The sequence below is a fragment of the Castor canadensis genome, chromosome 1 (assembly GCF_047511655.1).
Source record: "Castor canadensis chromosome 1, mCasCan1.hap1v2, whole genome shotgun sequence".
Taxonomy (NCBI): domain Eukaryota; kingdom Metazoa; phylum Chordata; class Mammalia; order Rodentia; family Castoridae; genus Castor; species Castor canadensis.
The window spans coordinates 72,433,707-72,454,017 of record NC_133386.1 but is presented as its reverse complement, the minus strand read 5'-3'; the positions used below and the strand labels follow the sequence as shown (position 1 = coordinate 72,454,017).

Here is a 20,311-nt window from a genome sequence, read left to right as displayed (position 1 = left end):
ACCTGCTGTTACCTCTGCCTGTATCTTTCCCCTCTTCTCTAACTAACAAAATCACATGTCCTCTGACACCGTTCCCTGTGGAAACTTTGCTGGCCTCCTTTCTCTTATCCACTAAGAATGATCTCTCTCCCAGTTTCTGTAAGGTTTTTCCATTTAGGTATTTTTCAAATAGGGTCTTGCTGTTTATGCCAAGGCTGGGCTGGGCCATGATTCTCCTGTTCGCACTTCCCTCATAGCTGGGATGATAGGCATGAACCATTGTGCCCAACTATTGGTTAAGATGGGGTCTCACAAACTTTCGGCCACATTATGGCATTGAACCACAGACCCTCCCGCCTCTGCCTCTCAAGTAGCTAGGATTACGGGTATGAACTACCACGTCTGGCTTCCATAGTTCTTTATGCCTATCTTGTCAATAAATGCTTAGACCATCACAAAATAACAAAAAACCAATTGCAGCTGAAAAATTGGTATAGAAAGAAGCAAGATGAAAGCAGATTTGAGGAGTGAGGGTGTTGGGACATGACTATATGTAGTAGACCGTTCTGCAGGGATTGGTGCTTTGGTTACTGGGTGTTGCTGTTTTGATTTGTATTTAGTATTTGTGGCTTTGCCCAACAGGGTTTAATGTGGTGAGAAGAAAATTCTGAGGGATATGTTGCTGTCCAGTGCTTTGGTGCTGACAGACCTCTGTTACTAGGGCTGTCTCAATCAGAATTTCTTCTGGCTCTGGGAGCTGTGGTCCTCTATTTTAGGAAGCAAGGGGGAGAGGAGAATGACATATTCGCCTCTGTTATTTCTTAAAGGGTATGGAGCCATAGCCTGCTTCTTCTGCTTGGAAAGGACGAAGGTTAGCTTTCTACTGGGACACCTCTTTTCTTACGGGATCCACAGGCTCCCCTAGACCACTAATGACTATAAAAAGCAACTAGTTACTAGTTTTTCAATCATCCATTTAGTGGACATTAAAGACCAACTGTGTTCTAGGAACCATGCCAGGCACTGGGGATTCAAGATGACCAAAACAAGGGTTCCTGCCCTCCAGGCATTCAATCTACCAGGCCAACCTTGTACCAATACAGCAGTCACACTGCAAGGGGTGCTATCAAAGTCTGTTTGGGCCACCATAGGGCAGTACTCTAGACTGGGAGGTTTAAACCACAGAAATTTTCTTCCAGTTCTAGAGGTTGAAAGTCTCAGATCAAAGTCCAGCAAGGGCTAAGTTTCCAGTGAGGGCTTCCTGGCTTGCAGATGGCCCTTTGTCCATGTTTTGTTCCCATGTAGACTTTCTGCATGGAGAAACAGGACTGGAGGGAGGGCAGGCACACTTGTACATGAGCTCTCTAGTGTCTCTTCTTTAAACAACATAATCCTATCTGATCTGAGCCCCACCCTTTGACGTAATTTTATCTAATTATGACTCATTTTCAAATACAATCACACTAGGGGGTGTGTGGTTGAGGTTTCAACATGGAAGGGGAGGGCACAATTCAGCCCATAGCAGAAGCTTGTAGTGAATTATGGGTGACATATGTTGTGTCGGGCAAGGGGGAGAGGGGTCAGCTAGGATGACACTGGGTCTGAAATTTGAGCATGTGTATGATTATTTGCTAAGCGGTGGGAGTGTCGGCCCCAGTTTGGAGGCTCTGATGGTCTAGCAATGCTGGTCAGTCAGCATGTTATTATTCTGCATGAGTGAAAGGGATCTCTACTTCACAAGCCTTTGGTCAATCACATTTTTGTTCAATAACACGTCTTATTACACTGGTGTGATTTTTGCATCTGTAGGTGGGGCACGTCACAGTTTTCCTGAATACTGTTCAGGTGTTCTCTGCTTACACTGCAACAGCTTCAGCATGCTCCTGAAAAGTGATAATTTCAAAGATCCAGTAACTGGCAGATTCAGAAGAGAGAGTTACTGCACTTGAAATGGCTCAAGAAATGAGCATAGCTATTGGTTTGCATGATTGGATGTATGGCCTGAGTCAGGGGCTTGCAAAAGAGCGGCATCTGTGCCTGTCATTTCCTTCCTTCCAGAGAGCCCTCCATTTTGGACACCACAAGGACACCTTGGGCAGTTAGTGCTGCCTATCCCTATGGTCAGTCTTTTATTTTTTCCCCTCATCAGTACTGGGGTTTGAACTCAAGGCCTCAGGCTTGCCAGGCAGGTGCTCAAACACTTCAGCCACTCTGCCAGCCTTCATGGGCAGTCTTGTGTAAGGTTCCCCCGGTTGGGAGTAGGTATTCTCAGAAGGAAAAATTCTCAGGAGAAAATGTCCTGGAATCGTTGAGAAAATGAACCACACCTGGCTTCAAACTTTGGTTGCACTCGGTTTGCATTTTTCTTCTGGCAGCTGATCTTTTGGTTGCTGATCATGACTTATCACAGGTGACCAAACAATGAGTTTCTTCAAAGTAGGGATTGAATTATGTTGGTCTCTATTGTAACCTCACTTAGCCCCCAGTGGTAGCTACAGTTTTCCAGTAGCGACTGCTTTTAGATAAACTAGTATGAACGTGTGTGTGTGTGTGTGTGTGTGTGTGTGTGTGTGTGTGTTTTAAGCTTGTGTTACTATTTTACTGGCAATTTATTTCCCCAGTGAAATGCCACTTTTCTGCAGTGCACTGGCCAGAGATCCAGCCTGTTCTGTCTGCCCTGGGTATAAACCAAAACAGGGCCAACACAGAATCCCAGCTCATTGCCTGTAGGAGCTGAACCCCGGGCCCCCCCCCCCCCCCCCCCGGCCCAGGGAAATAGGGAAAAGGCTCTAGAATGGGAAGGTGGAAGTTATTTTCCCATCTCTGAGACCCATGATTCTATTGTTTTTAGAAACAAATGAAGATGTGAGGATATAGGCTCAAGTCAAAACAAAAGCTTCCTTTCTCCTATGATCTCTCTAGTTGGGAAGTTTCAGTGACTTCAACAAGTGGGCTGAAAGGGCACACCAGCAGCATCTATAACAGCTTCTGAGGGTGGTTGGCTCCCCATTCCCTCCATTTTCCCTCCTCTGCCGGGACTGAAGGGGATTGTGAGGCAAACTGTGAATTTACAGACGCCAAGGATGGCCACTTAGCCAGACCTTGTCTGCTGTGCTGCCGCAATCCCTGTGCGGGACTCTGCTCTGGAGGGTGGGGTATCTGCTTGCTGTGCCACAGAGCAAACGTTTCCCTAATTGTTATTATAGAGACAGTTTGGTACCGATTTTAGCCCTTCCTGCATCCTCCCTCCTTTACAACACGCACATTCGTCTCTTCTTGCCTTACTGCTGAAAGAATGCAAACTTCGTGTTGCCATCTGAGCATCGTTCAGCAGCATTCGGCTAATGTGTGGATCTTTTCTCTGACTCTTCCCATCAGGGCAGTGTTACAGGTCCTCTTCCAGCAGGAGGGAGCAAGCAGTCCGACAAAACCTGAAGACCCAACACTTTGAGGAGCGGTGATGAGCAGACTGGCAAGCCACAAAACGGTGCTAGCTGAATGGATGTCTTAATAAGCTTTCAGATGTGATGTGGCTGGCATTGGCTGAGGAGGCTAAAGGGAAAAAAGCCTGCAAGCATTGCACCGTAAATCACTGCAGACCCATTGGGAGTGATGGTCCTAGGAAGCTACTGATCTCGCCGGGAAAGAATTGACTGCAGTTATCCAGAAAGAGAACACGATGTAGAACAGGAAAGACAGACCCCCAGATGTGAGTAAAATCTCTTTCTAGGGTTTGGAGCAGTGGGAGAAGAGCTGGTTATTATAGCTGCTGGTGCTGTCTACCTCCTGGCTCCTGTGGGCCATCTCTGTGTGGGCTGTACATAATGTCTGGCTGGGACTTTTGTTTGAAGGTCTCATCTAGACTATTTTGCCTGGAGGAGATTGAATATATTGTAGTATTGGCACTTGTAAATCAATAAGAAAACAGTGAATACAAACCTCATTCATAGACCTTTTGCTGTTAAAACCTATCACACCACAAACCAAGCAGCTGTGTGACCCTCTGGCATTTGTGATGAAAGACAAAAGAACTGGCAGATTGGAGAACAGTGAAAATGGGGCTGGTGGCTTGGAGAAAGGAAGGAAATCTTTCTTAGAAGCTAAATCCCTTTCTGGATGCAGTGTGCCCATTGCATACTTATGCTCATGTATTTATTTCCTTTCTGACTAAAGAACAGACAGCATGTTTACATGTAAGGTTTTCGTCCAGAACACTGTGAAAAATGAGCATTGTAACAAAGACGAATGTGATTGCTAGGCATGGGGCAGAAGAAATTCCTCACGGCCAGCTGTAGGAAATGTCTTCAGTGATAGCTGTCCACTTGGAAGAGGAAGCTCGGGTTGAATGAGGGAATGGGGCTGCGGCAGCTGGCCAGGTTACCCAACAGGTTGGCTGTAAAGTTAACTCATTGCCAGTAGACTGATCACCACCTTTGTTTTCCCCTCCCCTCTCCAGTCATAGTTGGTTCTCTGTCTCTCATCTCTCCCCGCTTCTGCCTCTACCCGGCCTGATTTGCTGGTCCCTAGGCATCAGATAATAAGCAGAGTATTGTCCCACTCCAAGTGAGGGTACTGGTGGAAACAGGAAGCAGAAAAGAAGACCACGCCACTGCGATCCCTACACTGTGTGTAAATGCTTCTGCAGGTGAATGCTGGTGGCCTTAACAGTGACACTGTCACTGGACTAAAATTGAGGATAAGCTTGAGATGTCTAAGTGTACAGGGATAGTGTTAGCAGCAGACAGGAGTTGGAAACCTGCCTGATCTTGCGGGCAGTTTTCTGTGCAGTCGTGTGGGCAGTGGGGTGTCCAAGATCCCGTGTGAGTAGCCTGGCCTGGAAACTAGTCTGTGGGGGTATTGATTGTATGGTGGGGGTAAAGAGCATTCTTAAGTAGCTGTAACTGCAAAGCGAAAAATGAAATGACATTGCTATATGGCCAACATTTTCTCATCACGGTAGTATTTTACTGTTAAGCAGACAGACAAAAAGCCAGTCAGAGGCTGGACTTCCAAAGGGTTGTTTAACAATAGTAATTATCTAAGCAAGACTATCTCAGCATGCAGCTCGGGCTTTAGTCTCAGTGTCTGAGAGCTGGATTCATTACATGAGACAGGAGGCCGAAGGGGAGTGGCTATCAGTTTACCAGAAGCTGGTTGGGTTGCATCCATTGCTGAGGAGGCTGGGCAGCTGTTGGCGTAGAGCTCATGACCTCAGCTGATGGCCTGTGCCAAAGTTGCAGGAGAGATCTGTAGCCCTAGGAGCTAAACTGTGAAGGAGAATTCTGGTCATGATGACAGTGTTTGTATGAGCTGGGCCATTATCCTGGACTCAAATACATTGTAAGCAAGGTTTTGGATTGGAATGGGTACGGGTAAGGTTGAGTGTACAGAGACAACAAATGAGTAGATGATGGGGAAGAATGTGTTTGTGAGAGGAAGGCCATTTAGGAAGTCATGGTTAGTACTGGGTATTTTCCTGCATTTGGGTCTGGAGTGATTTTGCAGTATCTGGGCAAAGAAAGAGAAACCCATGTAATTGCTTTGAATGTACTGCAGATTACCTGAATAAAAAGAGATAGTATATCCTAAGTAGATAAAGACAGATCACATTCAAATTGTGTCACAGTGCGGGGAGCATGAAGCCCAAGCCAAAGTCATTCCCCATAGCTTTGGGAATTCCCAAGGGCATTTCTCTCAGTGCTTTGAGTTTCAATTTTATTGTTTCATTGTTTCATTCAAGAAATATTTCTAAAGTGGGTGATGATGGCTCATGCCTGTAATCCTAGCTACTTGGGAGGGTGAGATTGGGAGGCTCGAGGTTCAAGGCCAGCCTGGACAAGTAGTTCATGAGACCCATATTCAAAATAATCAGAGGAAAATGGACTGATGATATGGCTCAAGCAATAGAACCCCTGTTTTGCAAGTGCAAAACCCTGAGTTCAAACCCTAGCCCCACCTAAAAAAATTTTTTTTTCTTGGCTGGGGATGTAACTCAGTGGTATGTACTTGCCTAGCATGTGAGTGGCCCTGGTTCAATTCTATCTCATCTCATCTCTCTCTCTCCCTCTTTCTCTCTCCCTCTCTTATATTTGTCAGTGTTTGTAGTGAGCCTGGTGAGTGGGAATATAATGGGTTTGCCAGAATTTATTCTCTTACTTTCTCTCTTTTTTTTTTTTTGGTGGTATTGGGGTTTGAACTCAGGGCGTCAAGCTTGCTAAGCAGGTGCTCTACCACTTGAGCCACTCCAGCCAGCCCCTATTCTCTCTTTTCTTGTTATCCTTTACCACATTTTGAGCAGCAGATGGAGACCAATAAGAAAATGTGATAATAAATAAGTTGGAGGGGTAAGATTATCTTTGTAAAATTACAGTCTTTATAGATAGCCATACTTCCTATGATGAGACACCACTTCCAGTCCTCACTGTAGTCCTGGGAGAAGATGCTCTATGTCTGCCCCATACATGGGCATTTAAACCCGTCTCCCAGAGTGGTTGATCACATGAGCTACTGGAGTCCAATATGGTTCAGACTGTTCCCAGCCGTATCATGGCCAATTCCTTAGTCTTCAGAGATTGACTGAATCAGTGAGTTTGCCTAGAAGCAACTGTAAAAGAAGCTCATATCTTCTAGATCTTCAAAATTAGAATGTATGGTAGGGTCGGGGTCAAAGAATGGTATACCTTAGAGACAGCATTTTCTTTCTATATATTGTAGGGTTTTTTGTTTTGTTTTGTTTTGTTTTTGGAGTACTGGGGTTGGAACTCAGAGCCTCATGCTTGCTAATAAGTATGGCAATACTTAAGCCATGTCCTTTTGCTTTTAGTTTGCTTTTTGCATAGGATCTTACTCTTTTTGCCCAGGCAAAAAATCTGTTTTTTTATAATAATATGTATATATTTATATATATATTATATATAATAATATATATAAATAGTACATATATCATAATCTATTGGACCATGATCCTCCTGCTTCTGCCTCCTGAATAACTGGGATCACAGACGTGTGCTACCATGCCAGTTCTACATTGGTATTTTAATATGTACATTTTAAAATAAAAAGAAGTCTTACTTTGTTTTATCCATAGTGAATTATGTCCCCTCCCTCCCTCAGTCCTTCCCTTCCTTGCAGGGTTTTGCTATGTATAGCTCAGACTGGCCTTGAAACTTGCTCTGTAGCTTGGTTCTCTGGCCTCACATTCACAATCCTCCTATCTTAGCCTCCCTAGTGCTGGAAATACAGTCATGTGCCACCATGCCTGGTGTTTTGTTTTGTTTTGTTTTTTCAATGCTGGGGAATTGAACCCAGGGCATTGTGCATGCTAGGCAAGTATTATACCATTGAGCTGTATCTCCAGCCTGTATTAGATCTTTAAACATTCCTTCTCTGTCCATGGAATGCTCCACCTTTGAAATAATAAACAGTGGCTTTGGTTTGGTCTAATTGTGAGCCAAAGACATTAGAGAGGAATATTTAAAGTTCATTTAGTGGAAAGGACAGCTTAAGTTTACCATGAGTTGCTACCTCCAGACTGACCACTGCTCAGAATCAAAACTTAGTGTCCTGTGGTCTTAGTGGGCTATTTATTTCCTTCCCATTAAGCAAGGAAGCCACATGGCGAGTCTCTCCCACATTGGCAGGGAGTGCTCAGTGTTTAGCAGCCATGTTGTTTTCAAGGTGCATTGCTTCAGCAGTTTGGAACCAGGAGTCGCCCAGGCCTGTGCCCAGCTCTCCATCTGTTCCAGAACTCAGAAAACTGCATTATTTACAGAGTAAAGGATGAAAGAAGAGGACTGCAATAAATGCTGGGGGAAAACCCCAAGGAGAGACCCCACCTGTCAGAGTCTATTTGGGGTGTTGTCCACCCACACCCAATCTGCCAGGGACACTCAGCAGGTTAGCCTTGGTGGACCCTCAAAACCTGGCCCAGAGGCCATGGGTGATCATGCATAGTACAGTTCCCTGCTGCTGGTGGTGTTGGAAATTACACTAGGCCTCTTCTACCCAGGCCAGAAATGCAGAGCCATGACCCTGAGGAGGGAAGCAAGGAGGTTGGCACATTCTGCTGCCTTCCGCCCAAAGTTGTGTTCAGGGGCTTCACTGTGGAGAGCATGCTTCTGTGTGTCCCATCTCTCTGGGTCCTCTCCCCGAGGACCCAGTGTGCAGCCAGCAGAATGCCCTAAAGTCAGAGGATTGACGTGACCTGTCCTTGTGGTGAGTGGCCCTGATGGGAACTTTGTTTTGTAACCTCTAGGTCCTGAAGATGGCATAGTGACAAAGACACCCTCCTCTGTGAACATCCTTACCTTGGGGTGCCAGCGCAGCCAGTGGCTTTGCGTTGAGCTGAAGGAACGCCCACTACTTTCCTGAAAACCTTTCTCTCCTAATTCATGAGCCAGCAGGATGCGGTCGCTGCGCTTTCAGAACGCCTTCTCATAGCTGCGTACAAAGGCCAAGCAGAGAATGTGGTTCAACTTATCAACAAGGGCGCCAAGGTAGCGGTTACCAAGGTAACAGGAAAAACGCTTCAGCCATTCTCTGGGAATGGCTTACCTCCTAGCCATTGTCCATGGAACTGTTGTTTGGTTCCCAGCTTTTAAAGAACTGGCTTTTAGTCCAGTGTTGGAGGTTTGAGGAGAAAGGAGAATTTAGAATGCTTTCATTGCCAGCTTTCTAAAGGGGTAACTTCTAATTAGCATTTGGGCCTTAGTGGGTTTGTGTGTGGGGGGGTGGGGGGACTATTGGGGTTTGAGCTCAGGGCCTCATGCTTGCTAGGTGGGAACTCTACCCCTTGAACCATACTCCCAGCTTTTTTTTTTTTTGTTTTAGTTTTTGCCCCCCTTCCCCCAACACAACTCCATGGGGTCTTGTGTTTTTGCCTGGGGCTGGACTCAGACTATGATCCTCCTGCCTATGCCTCCCACATTGCTGAGATCACAGGTGTGCACTATCATGCCCAGCTTGTTGGTTGAGATGGGGTCTCACTAACTTTTTGCCCAGGTTGGCCTTGAGCTGTGATCCTTTGATCTCCACCTCCCAAGTAGCTGGGATTGCAGGTGGTGAACCACAACACCTGGTCCTCTTATCTACTTTTTTTTAGCCAAATGGACAGGAGATCTCTTAGGAGAAGTACAGACACAAAAGTTTACTTGGCAGAGGGTTTTTGATAACCCTATTAGCCAGACCTCCTAGGAAGACAGACCAGCTCATGATCAGGAAGCCCCCACTGCAAAGTGTCATTATATCCATTTATCCAATGATGTCCCAGACTAGACCACCACAACCTGTATGGGCTCTGGTTTTCATGTATCAGTGACCATGCGTGGCAAGCTTTGCAGGACATCGTTTACTTGCCACCAACAGAAAATGTCACAACATTATCTGGCTAAAGGCAGTTTTGTATCAAAGCCAAGATAAGGCAGACCCTGCACAATTTGCTGTCAAGTTCAGATGCACCAGTGAAGGAAGACTGCTGATAAACACTGATCCAGCTTGCAGTATTGCTCTGAGTATCTTCCAGCCCTTGAGAGGAGCTTCTTTTTTCATCCCCACTTTGGAGATGAGGAAAATGAGGCACAAAATGATTTAAGTAACTGCTCAGGCAGAAGTGCAGCTTATATCCATGGAGTCTGGCTCCAAGCCTTCATCCAAACTACCCCAGGGAGAGCTGTGGAGACAGAGTTTAATTTTCACCTAGTGTCATTTAACTGCTGATGTCCTGGGGCAGAGAGTGGTCTGCTTACACTTCCAGTGTTAGGGGAAACTCGAACAGAGACATGGGACTCTGAGGCAGGGAAGCAATGCTTTATTGTGCCGACACAGACTCAGTGAACTCATATCCAAAGGCTGAACACCGAGAACAAAGGGGTCTCCCTCTCACCTTATGTACCCTTGCAAGCAGGTTACAGAGGCAATAAAATTTAAAAAAACAAGGTTTAACCTATATATGGTTATATGCAATTCTATAGGCTACTTTACCCTAGTGTTAGTGCCCTTCTACTCTTAGTGCTGTGTGACCTTCTTCACATTTGGATTCTTTAGGTTTTATCTCTCTGCTATGCCATCCCTACTCCCTGCTACTTTATCAGATCACAGCCCTGTCTCTTCTGGTCCTCCTCTCTGCTACATTATTCCCCGCTTTGATTCTTGGACCCACCTAGGGTCAGAGGGCATCATCTTGATTTAGGGGTTTATATTTCCATAGCATCATTCCATGAGAGGCATTTTTTCTTTCAACTGTGGCCATGGTGAGCCTGGAGACAGACCTTACAATCAGGAGCAGGCAGGACAAAACCAGGTAAGCCCCTAAAATCAAAAGCATAATACTTATGAGGGTTTTAAATCCTCCAAAAGTTGAAAACCATCCTCCAAGTAATTCTCTGGGGTTCCACCCTTTCCAAGTCTGGACTGGGATGTGGGCAAATTTTCTCATTCGGTCTGTGATTTCTTCTATTATTTTTCCTTCATCATCTATCTGTAAGTAGCAGTTGCTTAGGTTAAATTTTCCACAAACTCCTCCTTCAGAAGCAAGCATATAGTCTAAGGCCGAGCAGTTCTGATAGATGGTATTTTGCATCTTATTGCTTTGTTTTGCCAGCAAATCGAGAGTTCTTGTAGGTTCATTAGTTATAATTTCAACAATAGCCTGCAGCCTATGATGCAGTTGAGCATATATGTATATAGGGGTGCAATAGCCCCAGGACCCATCCTCTGTGTAATTGGCGGGACCATAGTACAGGATGATTCACTTGGGAGGCCATTCGTTATCTTTCCAATTGCCAATTTGTAAGGTACCCTTTTTTTGTCTACTTAATTTTTCTTCATATATGGGGACTACTAATTTTTCACCTTGTTTAAGGGGAAGCAAGAAGGATGGCCTGATCGAGCCTCATACGCAAGACCCAAACTAACTGCTGGGTAGCACTGTATAAGTTTGCTTCCCACAAATCCAATATAGCTTCCTGGGCACCCACAATCTATTTTTGCAGTAAGATTGTCCCAAGCTTTCCGGAGATTGGAAAAGTTTACTGGTGGGTGGGGCTGGGGTTCTGTGTGGTTTGGAGCTCCCCATCATTGGGTCTCTTGGGTAGTGTCATTGTAGAACTTCTGTCCTAAACAAGTTAAATCTCCTACCAGGGTAGAGAACCAGCCTTTTGGGTGGGAGACACAGTAATTCCAAATGATAGAAGTTTTTAGGAGCCAGATGCTTTTCCTGTGATTGGGGAAGGCGGCCTCATCAAAGGGCAGAGACCATGAGACTAGTTCCCTTGCTTCCCATGGCCAGTGGTCTCCCATGTTGGTTCTCCCACAAACATAGCAAGAAGTAACATTCAGTGTCTGGGCTATAGACTCATCCAATGAGAGGAACAAGTTTTTGGTCTTGTCAGATATAGGGAACTCATTTTTTATGTCCTCATAAAAGGAATGAAAGACTTGGTAAGAGGAACTCTCATGGTTGATAGTCACTAACTTGAGTGCAGTAGGGTCCTGGGATAATACCCCTTTCCATTTATCTTTACACTGACCACACATCCCTGTTCCCAATCTGGGGGCTTAAGTATAGTAAAATTTACAGGATTATAATTGCAAAGCATACAGTCAGGTGTAGGTGTTCCCTTGTGGAGGAGAGCTGAGTACCCTGCTTTCTGCCAAGTAGCCCATGAGACACAACTCCAGTAAGCGCAGTAATGCCAACCTGTGCCACCACATAACCCGCTGCATGGGTCCGGGCACATGTATATAGGCTCTCTCCCCCAGATGAGGCCTCCACCTCCCCTGCTATCTTGGCCTATGACTGCACATACATCAGAAAACATTGATACTGGTTTATCAAGGTCGAATACCTGGGTATGGTTAATGAGGTCCCTAATTCCTCCCCTGATAGTGTTGTCAAATCTCCGGACTTCCAACCTCGAGGGCTGTAGGTGGGGCTGAAACAGACATGCCGATTACCATGGGAACACACTGAATAGATGATTCGATTGTGAGTGCATGACCTGATGGTGGTGCCTGCACAGGAATAGAAAGTATGGAAAAGCAAAGTCCTGGTGACAACACTTCCTGCCTGAGTAGAATGCATACATAGGTCACAGGAGAAGGCCTCTGGGACCACCAAGGGAAACCACATCAGTAATAATAAACAGTAATTTTGCATCCTGCCCTAAAGAGGTAGAAGAGAGCTAATGAAAACTTTTCACTGTGAGTCTAGTTGGTGGGGGTGGTTTCTGCCAAATCTGTGGGGAAGATTAGGGTGAGAACTACAGCAACAGATACAGATAGGGGGTGACAACACATTACACTAGAATTACTGACATAGAAACAGTTCCATCCTGTTAGACAGTTGATTCCTTATGCTTCTGTGTGTAGACTAGTCAGTTTCTGAAGTGACTACTGCAGGGATGTAGTCTTGTTGTTTGTGGTCCCCTGTTCTTTCCCAGGAAGTAGAGTCCTGCTGAGGGAGGGCGCTGATGTTCTGGAGAGTGTTTTACATGGCAAAGCTGGATTGGGGATGCAGTCCCACTCGAGAAGCTGGCTTGACTTGGCTGTAGTGGAGCCAAGGAGCTATCTCTGCTACTTTGATTGTGATAGGGGTAGACAAAATAACAACAAGGGGCCTCTCCAGTGAGGCTTTAATGGTTGGACATTCTATTCCTTTACCCAGATAGCATCCCCTGGCCTGTAAGGGTGTATGGGAGTTGTCAGGCTGACAGGAGGTCTCTCCTGGACCCAGTCATTGATCTTTGAGAGATTCAACCCAAGGGCCTGCATCTGCTGCCTCAAGGTGAGGTCACCTATTTCCTTAAGGTTCCCCACTTATGCCCTTGATTACGGGGGACGAGCATCCTTAAAGGACTTCAAAGGGTGAAAGCCCTGCCTATTTCGTGGGACTAGAGCTAATCCTTAGTTATGCTATGAGCAGTAATTGATCTCACTGCAGATGGGTCTCCTGACACCATTTTCCTAACTCTGATTTTAGGGTTCTTTTCATGTTCTCCACTTTTCCTGAACTCTGGGGGCGGAAGGCCATATGCAACTTCCAGGTGATTCCTTAGCCCTTAGCCATTAGCTGTACCACCTCTGCTGCAAAGGCTGGCCCATTATCTGACTCAGTAGACACAGGTATTCCAAACTGGGGAATGATTTCCTTTAACAGACATCTGGCCACCTCAGTCCATGTGGGGAAGGCTTCCACCCATCCTGAGAAGGAACAAACAAACACCAACAGATATTTGCATCCTCGAACTCACAGCATTTCAGGGAAGTCCACGATCAAGTTTTCAACAGGAGTTCTACCAATACTCTGTGCCAGGGGAGGTGCTTTTAGCCCTTGTCTGGGGTTATTTTTAGCACAAGGCTACATCTCTCTCATACTGCCTTATGCTGGACAGCTTGGGGACATAAAATGCAGGGCAAGAGTAGTCTCAAGGGCTATTCACCCTGAATGAGTTCCTTCATGGAACTGCTTGACAAATGTAGGGGCCAGCAACTCAGGTATGGCAATGTGGCCATCAGCAAACTTCCACCATCTGTTTGGTAGAAAATTTCCCTCCTCAGTCTTAAACCAAGCCGTTCTTCTAGTATGTACCATGGGTCCCATTTAGCTAAGGGGCGTGGGAACAAGGCAGCCATCAGAGCAGTTGGGGCTGGTCCCCTCGTGAGGACCAATGTTTGGCCTCTTTGTCAGCTTTCTGGTTTCCCTGGGCAATTGTTGCATCTCCCTTTTGGTGCCCTCGGCTGTGTATAATTGCCACCTGTTTAGGGGCCCACACAGCATCTAGCAGTTTGAGGATTTCCTGCCCATACTTGATACTTTTCCCTCCCGAGTTAACGAGTCCCCTCTCTTTATATAAGGCCCCATGGACTTGAATGTTGTGATGGCATATTTAGAGTCAGTGTAAATATTTACTTGGACTCCTGCAGTGAGCTGGAGTACTTGTGTGAGGGTAACAAGTTCAGCCTTCGGTGCAGAAGTCCCAACGGGTGAGCCTCAATAACTGAGTCCAAAGTTGCCACTGCATAACCTGAGAACTGTGTGCTGTCCCAGACAAAGCTGCTGCCATCTGTGAAATATTCAATGTCCAGATTGCCGATTAGCTGATTGGTTAGATATGGTTGGCTCAAGAAAACCTCATCCATAACCTCTAAGCAGTCATGCTCCAGGTGCGCGAGTCGATCGGCAATAGAGTGGCTGGGTTTGGAGTCTGAACAACCTCTGGCTGGATGTGTGGGTTTTCACATAGTATACTCTGGTATTTGACTATCCTAGAGTCAGCCAATAATTTCCTTTATACACCATGAATGTTAGGATGGAGTGGGGAACCTGGACAGTGAGTTCTTGCCCTAGTGTGAGCTTGTCTGCTTCTGTCACCAGGGCAGTGGTGGCTGCTAGGGCACACAGGCAACGTGGCCAGCCTTGGGAAATGGCATCAAGTTGTTTTGACAAGTAAGCCACCAGACAGTGCCAGGAGCCCATAACTGAGTCAGGACCCCAATAGCTGTTCCTTTTCACTCATGGACATACAGGAAAAAGGGCTTCATCACATCTGGCAGACCTAGAGGAGGGACATTGGTGAGTGCCTTCTTGATTTCTTTAAAAGCTTTCTCTTGCTCTCTCCCCCATACCAAAGGCTCCCATTCTCCTCCCTTTGTGGCTTCATAGAGGGGTTTGGCCAAGAGGGAGTAGTTAGGGATCCAGATTTGACAGAAACCTGCAGCTCCCAAAATCTCTTAATTTGCCAGTTGGTCTTAGGTGCTGGGATGGAACATACAGCCTGTTTCCTCTCAGGGCCAAGCCTGCATTGCCCCTGGGACAGGTGAAAGCTGAAGAATTTGACTTTGGCAAATCTGGGCCTTTTTCCTAGACACTTTGTATCCTGCTTCCCATAAAAGAGAAAGGAGAAGGAGTGTCCTTTCCATACAGTCCTCCCAAATTGCTCCAGCCAGCAGGAGGTCTTCTACATACTGGAGGAGTGTGCAGCCATGCTGGTTGGCTGAAAAGGCTTTCAGGTCGGATGCCAAAGCAGTTCCAAAAATAGTGGGAGAATATTTAAAACCTTGTGGCAACCAGTCCAGGTTAGCTTCCCCTTTCCCCCAGTGTTGGGATTTTCCCATTGGAAGGCAAAAATATGCAGGCTCTCTGGGGCCAGGTGGATGCAGAAGAACGCATCTTTAAGATCTAGGCAGGTAAAAAACTTTGCCTTAGCTGGGACAAGGCCTAAAAGCATGTGTGGATTTGGAACTATGAGGTGCAAGGTGACAGTTGCTGAATTTACTACCTGGAAGTCCTGAACTGAAATCCTCAGTGTCTGGTTTCTGGACTGGTAAAAGTGGGGTGTTTGAGGATGACTAACAAGGTCAGAGGATCCCATATTTTAAGAGTCTGTCAAAGTGTTTTGGAATTCCAACCTGGGCCTTGCAAGGAATGAAGTACTGTTTCTGGCTAATGGGGGTGACTCCCCACTTTAGTTCCACTACTGAGGGCACATTTCAGGCCAGACCTGGAGTTATCTTCAGCCCATATACCTGGAATCTTGAAGGGAAGCTCAGGAATCTCAAGAGGACTCCCTTCAAGGGCATAGAGCCACGATTCCTCCTATTGTGCAGCTGTGAGGATTAGTCTTTGCCTCAGGTCCTCTCAACTTTAAGGCTGCCTTTGCCATCACAAGCTATCTGAGCCCTCAGTTTACATAACAGATCCCTGCCCATCAGGCCCATAGGGCAATCAGGAAAATAGAGGAATTCATGCCTTACTTCATGACTCCCTAGGGGTTGGGGATTTAGCTCAGTGGAAGAGCGGCTTGCCTGGCAAGTGTAAGGCCCTGAGTTCGGTCCCCATCACCAAAAAAAAAAAAAAAGGAAAAAATAGAAAAAAAAAGCAAAACAAAAAAGACAAAAAAAACAAGGCAACATGACTCCCAAGATTGCATCATCTAGCCATTAAGAAGGGGCGGCAGACCCAGTCCCCTGTACCTCAATAATCGTTTTATACTTGTTGGAAAGAGGACCCACTGGTTGGGTCACAACTGAATATTCTGCACCCTTGTCTACCATGAGATCAGTGGGATGGCCCCCTGTTTTCATTTGGAGCGTAGGGTCCTAGGGCCCAGTAGAATGGAACCCGATTTGTCCTAGTCTTCCTCATAGCTTTTCAGGCCTGCCAGAGCAACAATGTTTTCCTCCCAGGGGCTGGCTCTACTGTGGGTGGGCTGATATTTTCCTTCAACAACCTGGCCTCTGCCTCTGGTCTGGGGGGCCTTCTGGGAGTCCCTGTCCTGTTAGGGACATTCATTCTTCCATTGCCCTTCCTGATGACAGTAGGCACATTGATTTCACCCCAGTTCCTCCCTAGGGCAGGGGCATCCTGGAGGCATCTGTCATCATTCTCAGGGATTGCCTCTGCCTCTGCCTGGATTAGCTCACTGGGGCACATCTGACTGCTCAGCAAGGACTGCTGTAAGGAGGTCCACTTTCCTTTTCATCCTCCTGTTAGCCTCCTGCTTAGCCTCCTGATCTCAATTGACAAAAACCTTTGTGGCCACCTCCAGAAGCTGGATACCGTTCATTCCAGCAAATCCCTCCAGTTTCTGCAATTTTCACCTTATGTTTTCCTTGGCCTGGCCAATGAAAGTGGCACTAATCATCCCCTTGTTTTCAGTGGCTTCTGGGTCATAGGGGGTGTACAAACAGAAGGCCTCACCCAAATGCTTATAGACCTGGCTGGGACTCTCATCTGGCCCTTGGAGGACTTCTGAGGTTTTGCTCATGTTCATGGCCTTTTTCCCTTCTTCCTTCATGCCTCCCAGTAATGCCTCCTGATGCCGTTCAAGTCGTTGGTAATCTCTGCTATTATTGGGGTCCCAGTGAGGGTCTTCCTCCGGAAAATGGGCCTGAGCGTATGCTTGGGCATTTAGAGTGCCCTCAGGGCATGATCTTCTAACCACTTCACAGCTGCCAATGTTATATGGCACCACTCTTAACAAAGAATAAGCTTTCAATGTCCGTCCAGGTGGATTTGTGAGTCTGGTTGATAGTCTGCATCAAATCAATCAGGGCCTTAGGTTTTTCTGTGAAGGAGGGGGTATGATGTTTCCATAATCTCCATTAAATCCCTTTTCAAAGATTTTGACCTATACTCCAAGGGAGTGTTTTTACTGATTTCCACCCATCTCCTCCCATTTCCAGATGGCAAGACAGACACAGAGGGGGAAGGGTTTTGGAGGAGGGGCCCTCACCCAGACTCGCTGGGAGGATGAATCCCTCCTCTGGATCGGGATGTCCATTGGCACCTGGCAGAATCACTTCTCCCAGCGGTCCGTGGAACACACCCTGGCAAAAGGGAGGTGAAAAAACCATTAGTCTCTGCAATCCCAGATGAGCCCCAAGAAATGTTATGGGAAACTTGAACAGAGACACGAGACTCTGAGGCAAGGAAGCAATGCTTTACTGTGCTGGCACAGACTCAGTGGACTCGTGTCCAAAGGCTGAGCCTTGAGAATGAAGGGGTCTTACCTTATGTACCCTTGCAACCAGGTTATAGAGGCAGTAAAATAAAAAAAAAGTAATAATAAGGTTTACCCCATATATGGTTATGTGCAATTCTATAGGCTACTTCACCCTAGTGCTAGTGCCCTTCTACTCCTAGTGTTACGTGACCTTCTTCACATTTGGATTCTTTAGGTTTTATCTCTCTGTGATGCCATGCCCCTTCCCCCTGTTCCTTTATCAGATCACAGTCCTGTCTGTTTCTCTTCTGGTCCGCCTCTCTGCTACACCAGTGCTCGTATGCAGTCTTTATGCTGCATTCTGGGCTTTAGAGATAGATATCGTGAGCTATACTTACAGATTTCCTGTGGAGCCTAAGGGGTCTGCATGTAAACAGATTGTGCTTAACTGAAAGCAAAGGGAGCCTTCTTGATTTGGCCTTTTGTGATCTGCCCATCCTGGTCTCCAGGACATACAGGGATAATCACATGGGGGACAGTATGTGAACTCTAGTTAGGCTCCTGCTTACAGGGTTTTACTTTGCTTCATTTGCTAACTGTGCAAGTTGCTTAAATTTCTTGAGCCTAGTTTTCTTATCTCTGAAACAGGAAAATAATAATAGTAATAATAATACCAACTTTTCAGGGTTGTTACAACAATAACTTATTTAATAGTCGTAAAGTATACTTTCAGTTTCTGTGGGAAAAAACCTAACTTTATCAAGGTGTACTTTACAGGCCAAACCCCACCAATTTTTAGTTGTACAATTCAGTAATTTCTAGTGTATTTAAAGAGTTGTGCAGTCATCATAATGGCCTATATAGCGAGTTCCAGGCCTCCCCACATGACATAGTGAGGGTGTTTGGGAGATAATTAGATTTAGATGAGGTCATGAGGGTGGGACCCTCATGATGACATTAGCATCCTTATAAATAGGGACACTCGAGAACTTACTCTCTCTTTCCCTCCCTGCCATCTGAGGATATGGGGAGAAGAGGCCATGAGGAAGCTAGAAGAGACACCTCACCAGGCCCCGACCATACTGGCACCTTGATCTTGGACTTCCCAGCCTCCAGAACTGTGAGAAATTAATTTGTGTTATGGCAACCCAGGCACATTAAAACAGCCTCATTTTAATTTTAGAACATTTCTATCATCCCAGTAAGAAACATTATACCCACTAACTATCACTCCGCATTCTATCCTCAGCTCCTGGCAACCATTAAAATACTTGCTGTTTCTATGATTTTACCTTTTGTGAACATTTCATATAAATATAATCATATGTGGCCTATTTTTCTGACTTCTTTCACTTAGCGTGATGGTTTCAAGGTTTACATTGTAGTTTGTATCACTTTTCAGTCCTTTTTAGGGTTGCTAGGGATCCATTATATGCCTATACAGTAATCCTCCCTTACCTGCAGGTGATGCATTCCAAGACCCCCAATGGATTCCCGAAATGTTGGATAATACCAAATCCCACATATGCTATGTTGTTTTTACGTAAAAGTTTAACTTATAAATTAGGCACAATAAGAGAATAACAATAATAAAATAGAGCAATTGTAACAAAATACTCTCATAAAATTACCAGCACCACTATTTTTGTGCTCTGGGACCATTATTAAGTTAAATAAGGGTTACCTGAACACAAGCAGTTCACCACACTGTCCCTCTGATGACAGAGGCAGCAATTAAGAACTGCTGGCATGTTATCATTCGCTGGTAAATGGATGGAATTGGAGAACATCATTCTGAGTGAGGTTAGCCTGGCTCAAAAGACCAAAAATCGTATGTTCTCCCTCATATGTGGACATTAGATCAAGGGCAAACACAACAAGGGGATTGGACTATGAGCACATGATAAAAGCGAGAGCACACAAGGGAGGGGTGAGGATAGGTAAGACACCTAAAAAACTAGCTAGCATTTGTTGCCCTTAATGCAGAGAAACTAAAGCAGATACCTTAAAGCAACTGAGGCCAATAGGAAAAGGGGACCAGGAACTAGAGAAAAGGTTAGATTAAAAAGAATTAACCTAGAAGGTAACACCCACGCACAGGAAATCAATGTGAGTCAATGCCCTGTATAGCTATCCTTATCTCAACCAGCAAAACCCCTTGTTCCTTCCTATTATTGCTTATACTCTCTCTACAACAAAATTAGAGATAAGGGCAAAATAATTTCTGCTGGGTATTGAGGGGGGGAGCGGGAGGGGGTGGAGTGGGTGGTAAGGGAGGGGGTGGGGGCAGGGGGGAGAAATAAACCAAGCCTTGTATGCACATATGAATAATAAAAGAAAAAAAAAATCCATCATATGGTCCAAAATGGGGTTTGCTGTTTATTTCTGGAATTTTTCCTTTAATATTTTCAGATTGTGGTTGGCAACAGGTAACTGTGGAAAATGAGATCATGGATAAGGAGGGACTATTTACCATGTTTTGTTTGTCCTTTGTCAGTTGGTGGACATTTTGAGTTGTTTCCTGTTGGAGCTATTGTGAATAATGCTGCCATGAGCATTGATTTACCTGTTTTTGTGTAGTCATGGGTTCTCATTTCTCTTGGATGTACACCAGAGTAGAACTGCTGGTTCATGTGGTAAATCTGTGTTTATCACTTTAAGAAACCGCTAAGCTAGTGTTCACTTCACATTCCCACCGGAATATAGAATGATTCCAGTCTCCTACTTCTTCACTAGTGCTTATTGTAGTGTGTGTGTGTGTGTGTGTGTGTGTGTGTGTGTGTGTGTGTGTGTGTGTGTATGCATGCATGCACACCCAGGGCCTCACACATGCTTGGAAAGTTCTCTACCACTGGTCTACATGGCCATCCCTTTATTTTTGATACTCACTG

General features: G+C 45.6%; 1 protein-coding gene and 1 long non-coding RNA gene across 3 annotated transcripts in view; one reads left to right on the top strand and one right to left on the bottom strand.

Moving 5' to 3' along the window:
* Ankrd6 (ankyrin repeat domain 6) overlaps nucleotides 1–20,311 on the top strand; it is a 183,757-nt gene that overhangs the window by 105,326 nt on the left and 58,120 nt on the right. For both annotated transcript variants that reach the window (XM_074078188.1, XM_074078196.1), the window contains 2 exons: nucleotides 3,358–3,688; nucleotides 8,234–8,489. In XM_074078188.1, the coding sequence (XP_073934289.1) occupies nucleotides 8,370–8,489 (120 nt within the window). In that variant the 5' untranslated portion in view covers nucleotides 3,358–3,688; nucleotides 8,234–8,369. The remainder of the gene's footprint in view (nucleotides 1–3,357; nucleotides 3,689–8,233; nucleotides 8,490–20,311) is intronic.
* Nucleotides 9,764–17,307, bottom strand: LOC141424744 (uncharacterized). The gene is made up of 3 exons (XR_012449622.1): nucleotides 17,211–17,307; nucleotides 11,823–11,909; nucleotides 9,764–10,284 (listed from the first exon to the last, which is right to left on the bottom strand). It is a non-coding gene; the product is annotated as an uncharacterized lncRNA (long non-coding RNA).